At 39.5% G+C, this 12,489-nt stretch overlaps 1 protein-coding gene across 3 annotated transcripts; it reads right to left on the bottom strand.

Annotated features, from left to right (window-relative positions):
• Positions 1 to 1,660: 1,660 nt before the first annotated feature.
• On the bottom strand, positions 1,661 to 11,789 carry LOC138193232 (protein phosphatase 1 regulatory subunit 3A-like). 3 transcript variants are annotated; one of them, XM_069141138.1, is made up of 5 exons: positions 10,155 to 11,789; positions 6,643 to 6,689; positions 6,044 to 6,129; positions 5,690 to 5,716; positions 3,634 to 3,721 (listed from the first exon to the last, which is right to left on the bottom strand). In XM_069141138.1, exons 1-4 carry the CDS (start codon positions 11,018 to 11,020, stop codon positions 5,690 to 5,692), a joined length of 1,026 nt encoding a protein of 341 aa, XP_068997239.1. In that variant the 5' UTR covers positions 11,021 to 11,789; the 3' UTR covers positions 3,634 to 3,721. The 3 variants fall into 3 exon arrangements, with proteins under 3 accessions (XP_068997237.1, XP_068997238.1, XP_068997239.1); XM_069141136.1 differs by lacking the exon at positions 5,690 to 5,716 and having other exon boundaries at positions 1,661 to 3,721; positions 10,155 to 11,788; XM_069141137.1 differs by lacking the exon at positions 5,690 to 5,716 and having other exon boundaries at positions 1,661 to 3,721; positions 6,044 to 6,126; positions 10,155 to 11,787.
• Positions 11,790 to 12,489: the final 700 nt, after the last annotated feature.

The following is a 12,489-nucleotide window of genomic DNA, read 5'->3' as shown; positions in this document are numbered from 1 at the left end:
TGTGACGTGTATCACATAAATTACTTAACAAATGCAATAGCAATGTAATGTAGACATTTTGCCTTTGATATCAGAGAGAGGTGACAGGAAATGAGAAATGCAATAACGGTCTCTAGGGGAACTTGAAGCGGAGTTGTTGCAATTACTGGTCATGGTCAACATCATGCTGTCGCCCTGGGACGACAGTATGCCCTCCAAGTATTTTTACAATATTCATTGACAAGTTTCTAAAAAAAAAAAAGCCTTCTGAAGGGCAACAATCAACCACATTTACCAACTCCAACCAATGACCATAGTAGCAAATACATGTGAATATTTATGCAGTCATTTAAGCTACACACCAAAGGTGTCAGATAAGCTTCTTTTCGCTTGTCTGACACCTTTGGTTTAAAAGTAAATGTTGAAACAATGTTTTTTTTTTTATTAATTTATTAGGAAAAATATGAATATTTCTTTAAAAAAAATTTTTTTCGGTGTTTTCATAAAAAAAAAAGTAATTTTACAGATTTGGGAAATGGTGTCTGACAAAAAAAAAAAAAAAGCACTAAACAGTGAAATGTGGGTGAAATGACAGCTGTGATGGACTAGCTAAAGCTCGTAAACATCTATGGACCACAGGTTTAAATTATTTTTTAATACAATGACATCTTAAAGAAGGGGTATTACGGAAAACAAGATTTGTTTTGTTTCGGAGGATTTTACTGTCAAAGACGTTATTTGAGTAAAAGCTGGTACACTCCTGCTTTTCCAACTGTTTCTTGTGATGAAATAACTGTTCAAACAAGCCAGCTGCCACACTGGGCAAGGAAGCATAAAAAAATACCTCTTTTAACTGCTGTTTGGTAATAATGTTACAACACTCACAGAAGACCTTTTGAAATCACTGCTTAACACAACTTTCTGTGGCAGAGATTGTTGCTTAAAAAGGCACTAATTATTTCAAAGTGAGCGTCTGTTCTAAAATTCACACTGATTATCCTTCTTGGGTCAGTTTTAAGTCTGCTTAAATTTTTAATACGTTCCACGCTGAAACTATGTGACCCTCACACAAATTAATAGCTCCAACCATTTTCCCTCCAGAAGTCTGTGAAATGAAATCGTGCCCTGATTAATAATTTTGTTTTAAGGCTAAATATATAATCCACGTAATCTACACCATGTCTAACATCCGAGGGCTGATGGAGACAAATATGGGTTTGAAGATTATAAAGTAAATTCCATATATAGTACTAGCATATAACTCACAGGTTTGCATGGTTAAAAATTAAAGATGTCGTAAGTTTAATCAGAAACAGTCTATGACATCTCATCGTGCTGCATCCGACGAGGTTTCCTGAGCATTTGCAGCTTTCAAACACCGAACTCAGTTACAATGGCCAGTGTGAACTGAAAAACACCGTGACCTCAGTGCAATGCGTGACCTTTGGCTTCTATCTGCAGCTCATGTTGCTGTCTGTGTAATTCCACTTCAAGCAAAGCTGAACACAGCCTGGTGACGGAGGCACCAAAGCCTCTGATGTTATTTTAAAGGTGTGTGTCAGTGCCTCCAAATATGTAGTGCTCTGCACTGCAGTGTCATTTCTGTGCACAAAACTGCCGTGTGCACGTTTCTTTTGCAGAGTGGATGAAAAGGAAAAAGAAGTCAACAAAGACACGGAGTTGTACAAGGGATATGACCACGTTTAATTGAAATACACTGCAAAAACTTTCACCACTTCAAACATGTCATTCAGTGCTTCACTCTGGTTGTCAAAGTAGTTATAAAATGCTTTGTTGTGCAACAACAATAATAGGAGTTTACTAACAAGACTCAATAGGACAACCTGTCAAATGAAAGGTACTGGTGCACTCTTAATAACTAATATCACTTTTAATATCACACCAGACAGTCTTTCACTTGTTTAATTCTTTAATCAGCATGCCTTTAAATGTTATCTTTACTAAGTATTAAGGCAAAATACTTCACATAACAATGTTTTGTTTTTGCATTTTGTAAACAAAATTCCATTTGTACAAGAAGTCTCTTTAATTTCCCACTGTGGTCATGTTTTTGTCCTTCATCATAACACATGAAACTCCCAAAAATTCAACTCATGGCAGTGTAGTTAGACAGCAGCCTGAGCTACTGAAAAAGTGCATTGTAGTACTGATTTAATAAATGAGGATATAACCACACATACACAATCTGCACATAACAAGAGGAAGGTAAGTATAGACCACTTACAAAACATCTTTGATAATATACTGTGCTTTAATATTAAAGTGATACACACACAATATTGGTGTAGAAATGGAGTTGCTACGATTGGGTTACATGACTCGGCATCAAAGTGTGTCATACACACGCCAGCTCACGACAGTGTCAGTGTCAGTGTCACACTATGTCTCCCCTAGAAATGAGATAAAGGTGCCTTATGTTTCCCCAACAAAAACCATGTGGTTAGATTTAGGAAAAAAAACTGTCACGTGACCTCCTTCTTCGACCGTGGTCATATGTGTGTGTACTTTTCACGCCTAGGCGAGGCAAAACGTGACACTGACACGGTATTCTACAAATAGATGGATGTGTGTATTACATGCTTTGGCATTATAACGGGCTGGTTTGACAGAATGCATTAAAATAATGTCTCCTTGCATTAGACTATGCATAAAAATAGCTACAACTTCAATAGGACGGTTGTGTGTTGTTTATCTCGATGGCTCATTTTGGAATCATGAAAAGGCACTTAACTTGAGAACAGACCAGAATAAACCTTTGTTTAGTGTAAAGTCACAAACGGCGCAAAACTAAAAGTAGTCCAATAAAGAAGAGGGCAGTGGGTTCCTGCAACACAATCGAGAGGGAGACAACTCCACTCAGGAAGATAATGGATGGCATCAGATTCCTGTTTACATCACGGTCAGACTGGGGCTCAGCAACCTCTGACAATGGTGCATTTTCTAATAATGTGTCAGGGGAAATATGGGGATCATCTCCCTTCTCTTCCCAGACTGAGACAGACTGAAGAGCTGAGTTTTGGCTCACCTCTGTGACACCTGTATTAACTGAGGCGCTCTCTGTGAGCTCAGGTGCCGGCGGAGCTTCACCTTCTGCTCCCAGAGATGCCGGAGTTTCTGCCACAGGAGACAAAAGCGGAGGCGTACTGCCTTCAGGATATGCTGCACACCTGGTGGAACCTTCTGATAATCCTTCCACAAATTCACTCAATCCCACTGCAACGTCTCTCTCGAATCCCAGAGTCGCACTGGGGGAAGAGATACGCTCAGCAGGCAGTTCAAGACAAGGACGACTGCCTGGTTTTTCGGTCGATCCATCCACTCCTGTCACTGAACACAGATTTGTCTCTGTAGGAAGAAGACTCATGCAAGAAGCCTCTGGTGCAGGGATTTCCTCCGTGCCGGCCTGGGAGTTGTCGGATCTCGGTTTGGACTCTTGTTGTGGAGTAGGAGTTGCAGCAGGTGCAGAGGGACTACTGTCTACGGGCTGCTCTGACGTTTGGTCGCCTAATTCCCAGTGGAGTCTGGGTAAAGGCTGTGACTTATTTGGCTGGACGGATTCGCTGGCACAGAGCACAAAGGACAAATTCGTTTGAAGTGCGGTTTCGGAAGACGGACAAGGGAATTGTTCATGTGGGAATACAGCGTGAGCGGACGGCGAGCCATCAACAGATGGAAGTTCTTGGTTGGATGGGACAGAGGAACCAGATGAGTGAACTGCAGTCTGTTAAAGGAAAACAGTGAGATAACAGTGACAGCTAGGACAGTGGAAGGACAAGGTGCAAAGGTTTGTGTTTATAAATGTTGCACACTGAAGGTAGAAAAGCATTTCACTGCATACTAATGCTTTTCAGTGAGATGGAACCCATGCTGACACGGTAACTATGAGGATATGCAAACAAAATATGAACAGTATGACAGGCTTGACTGACACTTTTAGCAAATATTTTTGACAAAAACGTATGTTCTAATGCACTGATCGCCTGTCAGATGTAAAAAAACAAGAATTACATATTTTAAAGTTTCCTTCCTTTAACTGCAAGAGAAGAATAAGAGATGTGCAATTTTTCATAATTATTTCATCCTCAAGTTTATCGAGTATATTTCTGCATATTTGCACAAACTAAACTGGGTGGTTGTTTATCCTTTGAACAGCAGGAACAGAACTAATGTCATCCCTAAAAATACTTATTTTTTCATTTTCATTTGGCTTTATTCGAAAAGGGAAATTGCCAGTCATGTAGAAAAGAGCTTTTCCTGCTCTGAGGCTGCTGTGACAAACACTCAAGGTCATATCAAGATGAAACCAACACAATATAAAACCAAAAGACAGATAAGGAAAACGGCACCACGAACACAAAATGCAGGAGCAAGACATAAAATACAAATAACAGAAAGGTTAAGATAGAGCAGGTCGGTGTAGATATACTGTAGATGAATATTTTAAGACTTTAACATAATATATTCTATATCATCATGTTTCCAGAGAAAAATTTAAGAATTATAAAAGTTCTGAGTTTAAAACATTTTTAACAAGTCATCACTACAGATATAATTTCTCATGCAGTAATTATTTTTACCGGAGTTCTCTGTTTCATAACTTTACAGCAATTCATAATTCCCAAGAAGCCCGTTTTCAGTTCTGTGATCAAACTTACAGTGTAATCAATCAAAAAATGACTTTGTTTCACCACAATATTTTAAAAAGCTTCAGGGAAACCAAACTTTTGTGCACAATTCAGCAAGTGAACAATTGAAACTGTGGTTACTGGTAATTACCACATTTATTCTGACCTTATTTAACTTTGAATTAGATTCTCAGATTACACTGGATGATGTATGGAACAGGGAAAACATTAATAATAGGAGGGAAGTGATTTTAATACAGAAGTTAACTGGTTCACCTTAAATTGCTCTACCAAAAGGTAAAAGCATGCATGTGAATACTGAGATGAAACAAGCATGAAGGATGAGCTGGATGAGAACATGCCCGACAGTATACATCCATATATGAGTGAGACAATAATGTTCGATCACATCATATTATTCTGATAGGAGGTGGAACATCATCATTTTTACTGAAAGGTCTGTTTGAGGTTGTTATGTTTATGTTAGTTAGACCAAAGATAACTAAGTTTTTAATGGCTCGACATTTCCGCATGATTTTTCTGTTATCAGACTATTGAAAAGGAAGTTAATCATACATCCGTCACAAATGTATGGGATCTGTTAAAACCTACTAGTAGGTTGGTTCAGAAGTTATCAACAGCATGCAGTAGATGGCCATCGGACAATACCAGCTACTGGAGTACCGGACTGTCATTGTCACGGTAACAATGATACATTAAGTACGACTGTGCTGTGTGGGATTTAAAATGAGTCATATCAACTCTTCCATACAAAAATAAAATCTATGTAAATACCTCAGCAAAACTACAGGGGACTTCCAATACTATGTCCTTAAATATGTCTATGTCTATGTCTGTAAAGACAGAGGATATAGATGTGATTAAATGTGAAAAAACATCAGTGTCCTGAATCACTTTATATTAAAAAGACATGAATTAAAACTGAAAGGGGACAAATTGAAAAGTGCACAAACATGACCAGCATGCATCCTGATACGAATAGAAAGAGAAGCTGAAAATAACATTCAGTACTCGTGCTACAGCAGTGAGAAGTGACACATTACCTAAGTTGTTGCTGAAGCTTCAATGAGCTGTGAACAATATAAACAACCAAGCCAATGATGATAAGTTTTAACAGTTGAACAAAAATGTTTGTTATGTTTTATTAGACACATGAGCTGTATAAAGAGATACAACCATTATAGCCTGCTTACCTGTTAAATGGGAATGTGTCAACAACTGCATGCAGATCAAGATCATTTAAACCTCATCGAACAAGTAGTTTGCAAAATGTGTGTCCACGGTCGGAAAACAGGCCCACATGGGACACAGAAAGTTAATAAAGAATATCTGTTGGTTTACATGTTATTCTTTCAATATGTAACTTTCCCCTCACAGTGTTCCTACTTCACGCTTACCTCTACATCAATCTCCGGCTGTATGATGACTGGGAATGCCGCTGCAGGCAGGTTCAGTCCAGACTGGGAGCTCCCTGCTTCTTCTGCTGACGTGAAACAGAAAACAATTAGTTGTGAAACCCTGATTATTTTGAACAGAGGAAAAGCAATGGCATTGTTTACCAGAAAACAAACTGTCAGCAGTTTGTTCGCTACAGAATATAAAAAATATAAATAAAAAAGAGAAGAGAATAATAGTGATTATGTCATCGTGGTTATCTCGGTTTGGGCTTGAGACTTGGAGTAAGTCATTGTTACAAACTGGCAGTGTTTGAATTTACATGATAATAATGAAAGTTGCCAAAGAGTTGCATTATGGGAAATGTGTTTCTTGAAGCTTGGCCTACATTACGAATAAAATCTGCTGCAGTGATTTTAACCATTTAAAAAAAAAAATCGGACTCCAGCGAGAACTTAATGATCTCTGAAATACCCCTTTAAGTAAACTCAATATACAGGAATTATCCATTCATATTAATATTACATTTTGTCTTTTTTTTTTGTCAGATGGTGAACCGACATGACAACAGTGATTTGGGACAAAAGCATTCATTGTGTACCTTCCTCCTTTTTGTGCTCGTCATCTGAATCTAATTCATCGTACATACTGAAAGAAAAGAGAGATGTTTGGGTTATAACAGAATATTAAGGCCACTCAGCAGTACATACTTTAATGCAACATATAAAAAAAATGTCTCTATGATTTCACACTTCTACACACATAGAGCAATTAAATCCTCAAATATGAGACTGCAGACATAGACACAAAAATTGTTGTAATGACGCAATACCTGAGGCCTAATAACACACATTGAAAATACAGAGTGGTCTAGACGGTGTTGATCTGCTGAATCATGGGAGATGCACCGGGTAAAAGAGAGCTGTTGTTTAACCTGAGTTGAGGCAGAACAGCATGACGATAGATTTACAGCCACATCTTTACTCAGACACGTTTGGATTTCAAGCTCATTTGAGTCAGCTGACAAATTTGACGTACGTCTGAACCATTTTCAGCTAAAATAACTGTTCATGTGGGATGAAGGTTTAAAGTGGAAGGACAGGATGGAGATCAGCACCATCATCATCACCTGTTTTGGATGATTGGACTTATTGACTGCTGATGCAGTTCAGCTGCTAATGTGCTGAATTAGCCATTATTATTGAACATTGCCGGGTCTCTTTTTGTACTGTATTGTACTATTCACTTTCTAAACAGCTGCACCAGCTGAGCAGAGTGTTTTAAGGCCAAAACCCTCAGCGATGACTCATCACTTTGGACTGTTTGTTAAAACAAAAGGTGAGGTGGAAAACGAGAGTGAGATTTTGTTGACATATGCTGCATTCAAAAGGAACTTGTGAGCTCTATGTTACAACACGGGAAGTCGTGCGCAACGTATGCTTGGTGTTTCAGTGGTTAAGTCATAAAAACCCTGTTGCTAGGCAACGGCAACATGGACTGCGTCTAGAAGCCACACAGGTGAACAATTCAGCAAGCAAACAACAGGGGGTAATGTAATGCAGGAAAAGATGAGGATGTTGGGAAGATCAACATTTTTCTCAGACGTAGGATATTATCTAAATTATGAAGACAAACTCTACATGACTAAAATTACAATATATTAGCTTCACATCCAATGAAAAACTAACTTCCATGACCTTTCATCACTTCCATCGAATATTTCGAGTTCCAACGTTGTGAACACCACGAGGGGGACGTTCATATGGACTCTTCTCGTGTACACGGTAAATATAAACCCATCTGAACGCGGCATAAGTGCAAGCACCATATAAGCCAGTAGAAGTCATATTTCAGAGCTGAAATATCAAATGTAATTGTGTTTAACATTGGAAAAGGAAATGACGACAGGTGCTCCAAATCATGATGCAGAAGGGTTCACTGTAAGAAGGCACCTCTGTTACCATATGGGGGTTTGAAACATTGCCACGAGCTCAGCAATGGATGCCAAATGAAGTAAAGGTTAAGACGTGTGATAAGCATGTGACAAGAGCCGTTAATACTACTAGTATGGCGCATCCAGTTGTATATCACAAGGGCAGGTTTTAAAACCTGACGCAGATTTGACAGACCGTCACTGGTCTGGTGATGTAAAACCATCATTTGCTGTGCTCTGCACACTCAGGTAATTTTTTTATGTTCCTTTATAGCAAGCGCAGTGTCTTCAATAATAATTACAACAGCAAGCTTTGTAAGTTTTCAGAGAAATCTACTCCTTGTTTCTGAAAGAAGCTGACATAAAGATTTTCTTTATGCATTTAAAGGTCACATTTAAGATGTCAGGTTTCTCTGGCCAAAGACACTCTGGCACACGCCTGGTCCAAACCTCGACCTCAACCTGACATTGTAGAAAAAAACAGAGTTTGATGTGAATATATAGGCAGAAGACTGTTACCTGAGGTGGATATGTTTTGGTTAAATGTAAACCAAACTTTCAAAGCTGAAACTAAACTATGTGTAATTAATATTAACGCACAATAATAAATTGAAGTGTCTAGACTTGTTTCATCCCCATAATAACCTTTCCTCCCACTGGCTGCCTTGTTAATATCTTAAAAATCCAATTATCACTTAACTTCAAAGCACCTAATCAATCTGTAATGGCTGCTATGGAGAAGGTGTGATCCATTTTATGCTCCCCAAAACTTGTGACTCATCCGTCCCTAACAGCCCATCTGGGTCCTTCCAAACAGCTGCAGCAGCAAAGACCTACATGACAACCACACCACACAGTTTACTCCTTTTATAGGTCCTCACAACTATGTCTTCTGCCTCTGTCACTGCACATTGTGAGACTCATCACGCTCTCTCATGGTAATGCTTCAATAAATCTGGGGTTTAGATGGCTTTAATAGAGTACAGAAGTAAGCAAAGTGGGCCAGTGTCTAATTACAAAAGGGAGAGAAGCCAATGTGTTCCTTTCAAATTGCTCCGCTCCCCAATGACTCTGATAGAAAAGGTCAGAGGTAAATTTCCATGCAGGGAAACGCCAGGGCTGAAAACGACACCTGACCTTTGCCTATTTTGATCGCCCGACACACCACTGGGTGAATGGCATTCAGCGGAGGGAGAGCACTCTCCAAAAAAATCTGTTCCACATTTCACTGTATATTGGAAAGTGCAAAACCGGACATAGAAAAACTCCTAACTAGGCGCCTTCCACACTGTGTTTGTGCACTCATTATGTAACCGACTGTGTAACTTTGTTTATTAACACTGCTCTGCTTTAGTCTGGAGGTCTCGCTGTGCTAAATGCAGTCGCTGTGCACAACCATTGACTAAGACTAAATACTTTTTTCATTTGTAAGCAAGTCTTTGCTAGGTCTATCCCTGCCTCTTAATGATTTGATGACTAACCTTGCCCAAAGTACTTTCTATATGAATCCGTTATTGGGAATGTTAGCATCCTAAATTCCTCATTTATTAGAAGGAGGGACAGCTTGCAAGGCCTTAATAATGTGACTTAAGTTTGATGAACAATAATCTGTGGATGTCTGAGGACAGAGAGATCTCAGGCAGACAGTAGCCAAGTATTGCACAAACAGCTTGCAGAGTCCAAACAGCCAAAACATTAAACAGGTGAAGCTTTTAAATGTCAGACAACAGCCCAACAAAAATCCTTTATAAGGATTATAATGTTTAGGTGTTATTCAGTCTGATTCAGAGGTGTTGGTTTACTTTAATGGTCATGTTGGAGACTGTATGTTGTGCTGCTGTTGCACTGTCCTGAGTTTCAAAGAAAAGTGTTCCTAATATTTCGTCAATCCACTTAATTTGATTGTGAGGGCACAAAATATTAGAAACACCTCTCAGTATAAACCAGTACAGTTCAACAGCAACTCAAATTGCACTCTCCAAAATCATCAATGAAATAAATCAACACCTCTCAATCAGCTTTAATAATAACTGAACATTGGAGTTTTTATGAAAGGATGATTCATTTCTGGGCTGCTTTATTATGCTTAATGCTTCACCAGTCAGTGGTTTTCATGTTTTAACTGACAGGTGTATCATTAGCCTTTGGTCTGCATCTGATAAACCTGACAGGACATGTACCTGTATGCTTTAGGAAGTCTCAGGATACTTCTTAACTGTTGTGTGTCCACGTTTGTCTGATCTGGAGCCTCTTCGTAGGACAGGAGCAGAGTTATCACGTAGTTCATAGAGGAGTTATTAGCCCAGTAATCACCATCAGATGTTTCATAGCGAACCACAAACTCAATACGAGAGCCATCTGTGATATAAGGTGGTGCAAAGGACAGCTTGAAGGAGAACTGGTCAGTGTCCCCATCGTTAGATCCCTGGACATACTCTGCTGGGTGATCATAGTAAGTAGCCCAGTTGTCCATGGTCGATCTGATATAAACTGCTTTGTGGAAGGAGATGTTCAGGACTCGCACTACCCCACTGAAGGCAAGTGGCTCATTCTCCACTGGACACATCTGCTCCACCTCCACTTTGTGAGTGCGCACAGCCTGCAGCAGGGCACTGCCGTCGGGCGCGTTAAACTCTGGGTACACACGATAGGTCGGCTCTCGCTCTGGTTTTCGATACTTTGCCTCCTCTTCATCCCACTTTGCACTTTCCTCTTCTTCGTCCGAATCAAAGGCAACAAATTCCTTCACATCCACCAGATCTCCACCTGTTGTATCGGCAAATGACACTCTCTTTCCGGCAGACAGCGCCAAGTGGATCCGCATGTACTCAGCGGTCTCGTCGTAGATGGACTGGCCTCGCTTTCTGGGCACCGGGGAGCATCTCGGGATCAGGTGGACGTCCTCGGTGTCATCATCTTCATCATCCTCATCATTATTCTTTTCCTCTGCGTCCATAGGTGACCGACCCCTTGCTTCCACGGCTGAATTGCCGGTTTTAATCGTAGTAAAAAGGCCCTCTTGACTTGGTATGGTTAAAAAAGACATGTTTGCAGAAGTGTACACCGAAGAAAGCCTTGCGCTGGAACGAGTACATATGGCGTCTCCAAAAAAAAAAACCACTACCAAATACTCATGGTTTGCGCAGCAGTGGCCAGTGTAGATCCAGCGCGGTCGCAGCGTTACGCACAGAGCCTCTACACACACTCAACGACTGGCGTTAAATGTCACCCATGGAAAACTTGCATTGACTGCCCGCCCTTGTGATGCGGTATCCCCTGGTTTACGTGACTTTATGCATCGCCGTTTGACTGCTGTCGCGGAAGGAAGCAGCAGCCTCTAAATTTAGCACTGACCTACCGTGCCCCAAATTTCTTTTTAAGTTGGTATAATCCTGTGACTCCCCCTTGTTCTGTTTGGTTCGCTCTGGCTAAACGCCCACTACAGGCAAAAATATCATATTGGCTGTTTGCCAACCTTAATGAGATGACACATTTTTAAATCGATTTACAGACACCACGGGTGTTTATTAAAACATCTGCAGACACCATCAGGTGAAAGTTATTATTTCAGGACAGAGATGTGCAAATACTCCAGCTGCAAGCCTAAATTCACCACAGGCTTACAGGATAAGTCATGATTGTCTGGTGTTTGTGCAAGTTGATTCCACTGCCCCGCTGAAAGATTTGTCATCCAATACTGTTTGCACTGCTGTCATTGTAATTTAATGCCACTTCAGTCACAATAATATGTATTATTTAAGACAAAGATCGAATGATACAATGATGATTTTATGAGTACTTTTTTTCTTCCTTACGAGGTATCATCGAGATTTGCTGACTTTTGTCTGAATCTGGCCCAGTTTACACTGATTATGTGATTTATTTATTTTTTTTCCATACCTGTCCTGTAACTGGGGATAAAAGAAGCTTGGTTGAGGGGACTACGTGTCGCCTCAACCAAGCTTCTTTGACACTTTGAAATCTTTGTTTACAGCAGGCTTGTTGTTTGTGTAACAGCATGTTCCTTTATTTGAATATCAGTCTGAACGTTAAACAAACAGTCTAGTTTGGATGTAAACGTAAAATATATATATGTATATATATATATATATATATATATATATATATATATATATATAGATATCCTTTTTTGTGCCATATTAGCATTAAAAAAGTGTTGTTTTTTTTTATTTTTTTAAAAAGGGGTCATATTACACTAATCTTTCTGTGAGCATGCCCCGCTGTTTCTTTGTTTACTATTTTGAAAATACAAACTATCTTTTTCCCTTTTAAATAAATATTAAGGGTTAAGCTTATTCAACTATTACATTAGCTCTTGAATTATGAATATATATATATACATATATATATATATTTTTTTTAACACGCACTGACGCCGATTTCCTCACGACGCTATTTATTTATTTTTTTTAATTTTTTTTTCCTGCGCGCGCAGTTATCCCGCCGCTCCAGATCCATTACCGTGTAAACACACCCTTGCACGTGATTGGCGGA

This window comes from Embiotoca jacksoni, unplaced genomic scaffold (genome assembly GCF_022577435.1).
Source record: "Embiotoca jacksoni isolate LCO1_2020_lvr unplaced genomic scaffold, fEmbJac1.0.p SCAF_9, whole genome shotgun sequence".
Lineage (NCBI taxonomy): Eukaryota > Metazoa > Chordata > Actinopteri > Embiotocidae > Embiotoca > Embiotoca jacksoni.
This window is presented reverse-complemented; position numbering and strand designations above follow the sequence as displayed.

Coding starts and splice junctions, on each gene's coding strand:
- LOC138193232 (XM_069141136.1), bottom strand. CDS start 11,020: ATGTCTTTTTTAACCATACCAAGTCAAGAGGGCCTTTTTACTACGATT. Junction 6,130..6,642: donor CGAGCACAAAAAGGAGGAAG/GTACACAATGAA, acceptor GTTTCACGTCAG/CAGAAGAAGCAGGGAGCTCC. Junction 3,722..6,043: donor AGCCGGAGATTGATGTAGAG/GTAAGCGTGAAG, acceptor TTCCTTTAACAG/ACTGCAGTTCACTCATCTGG.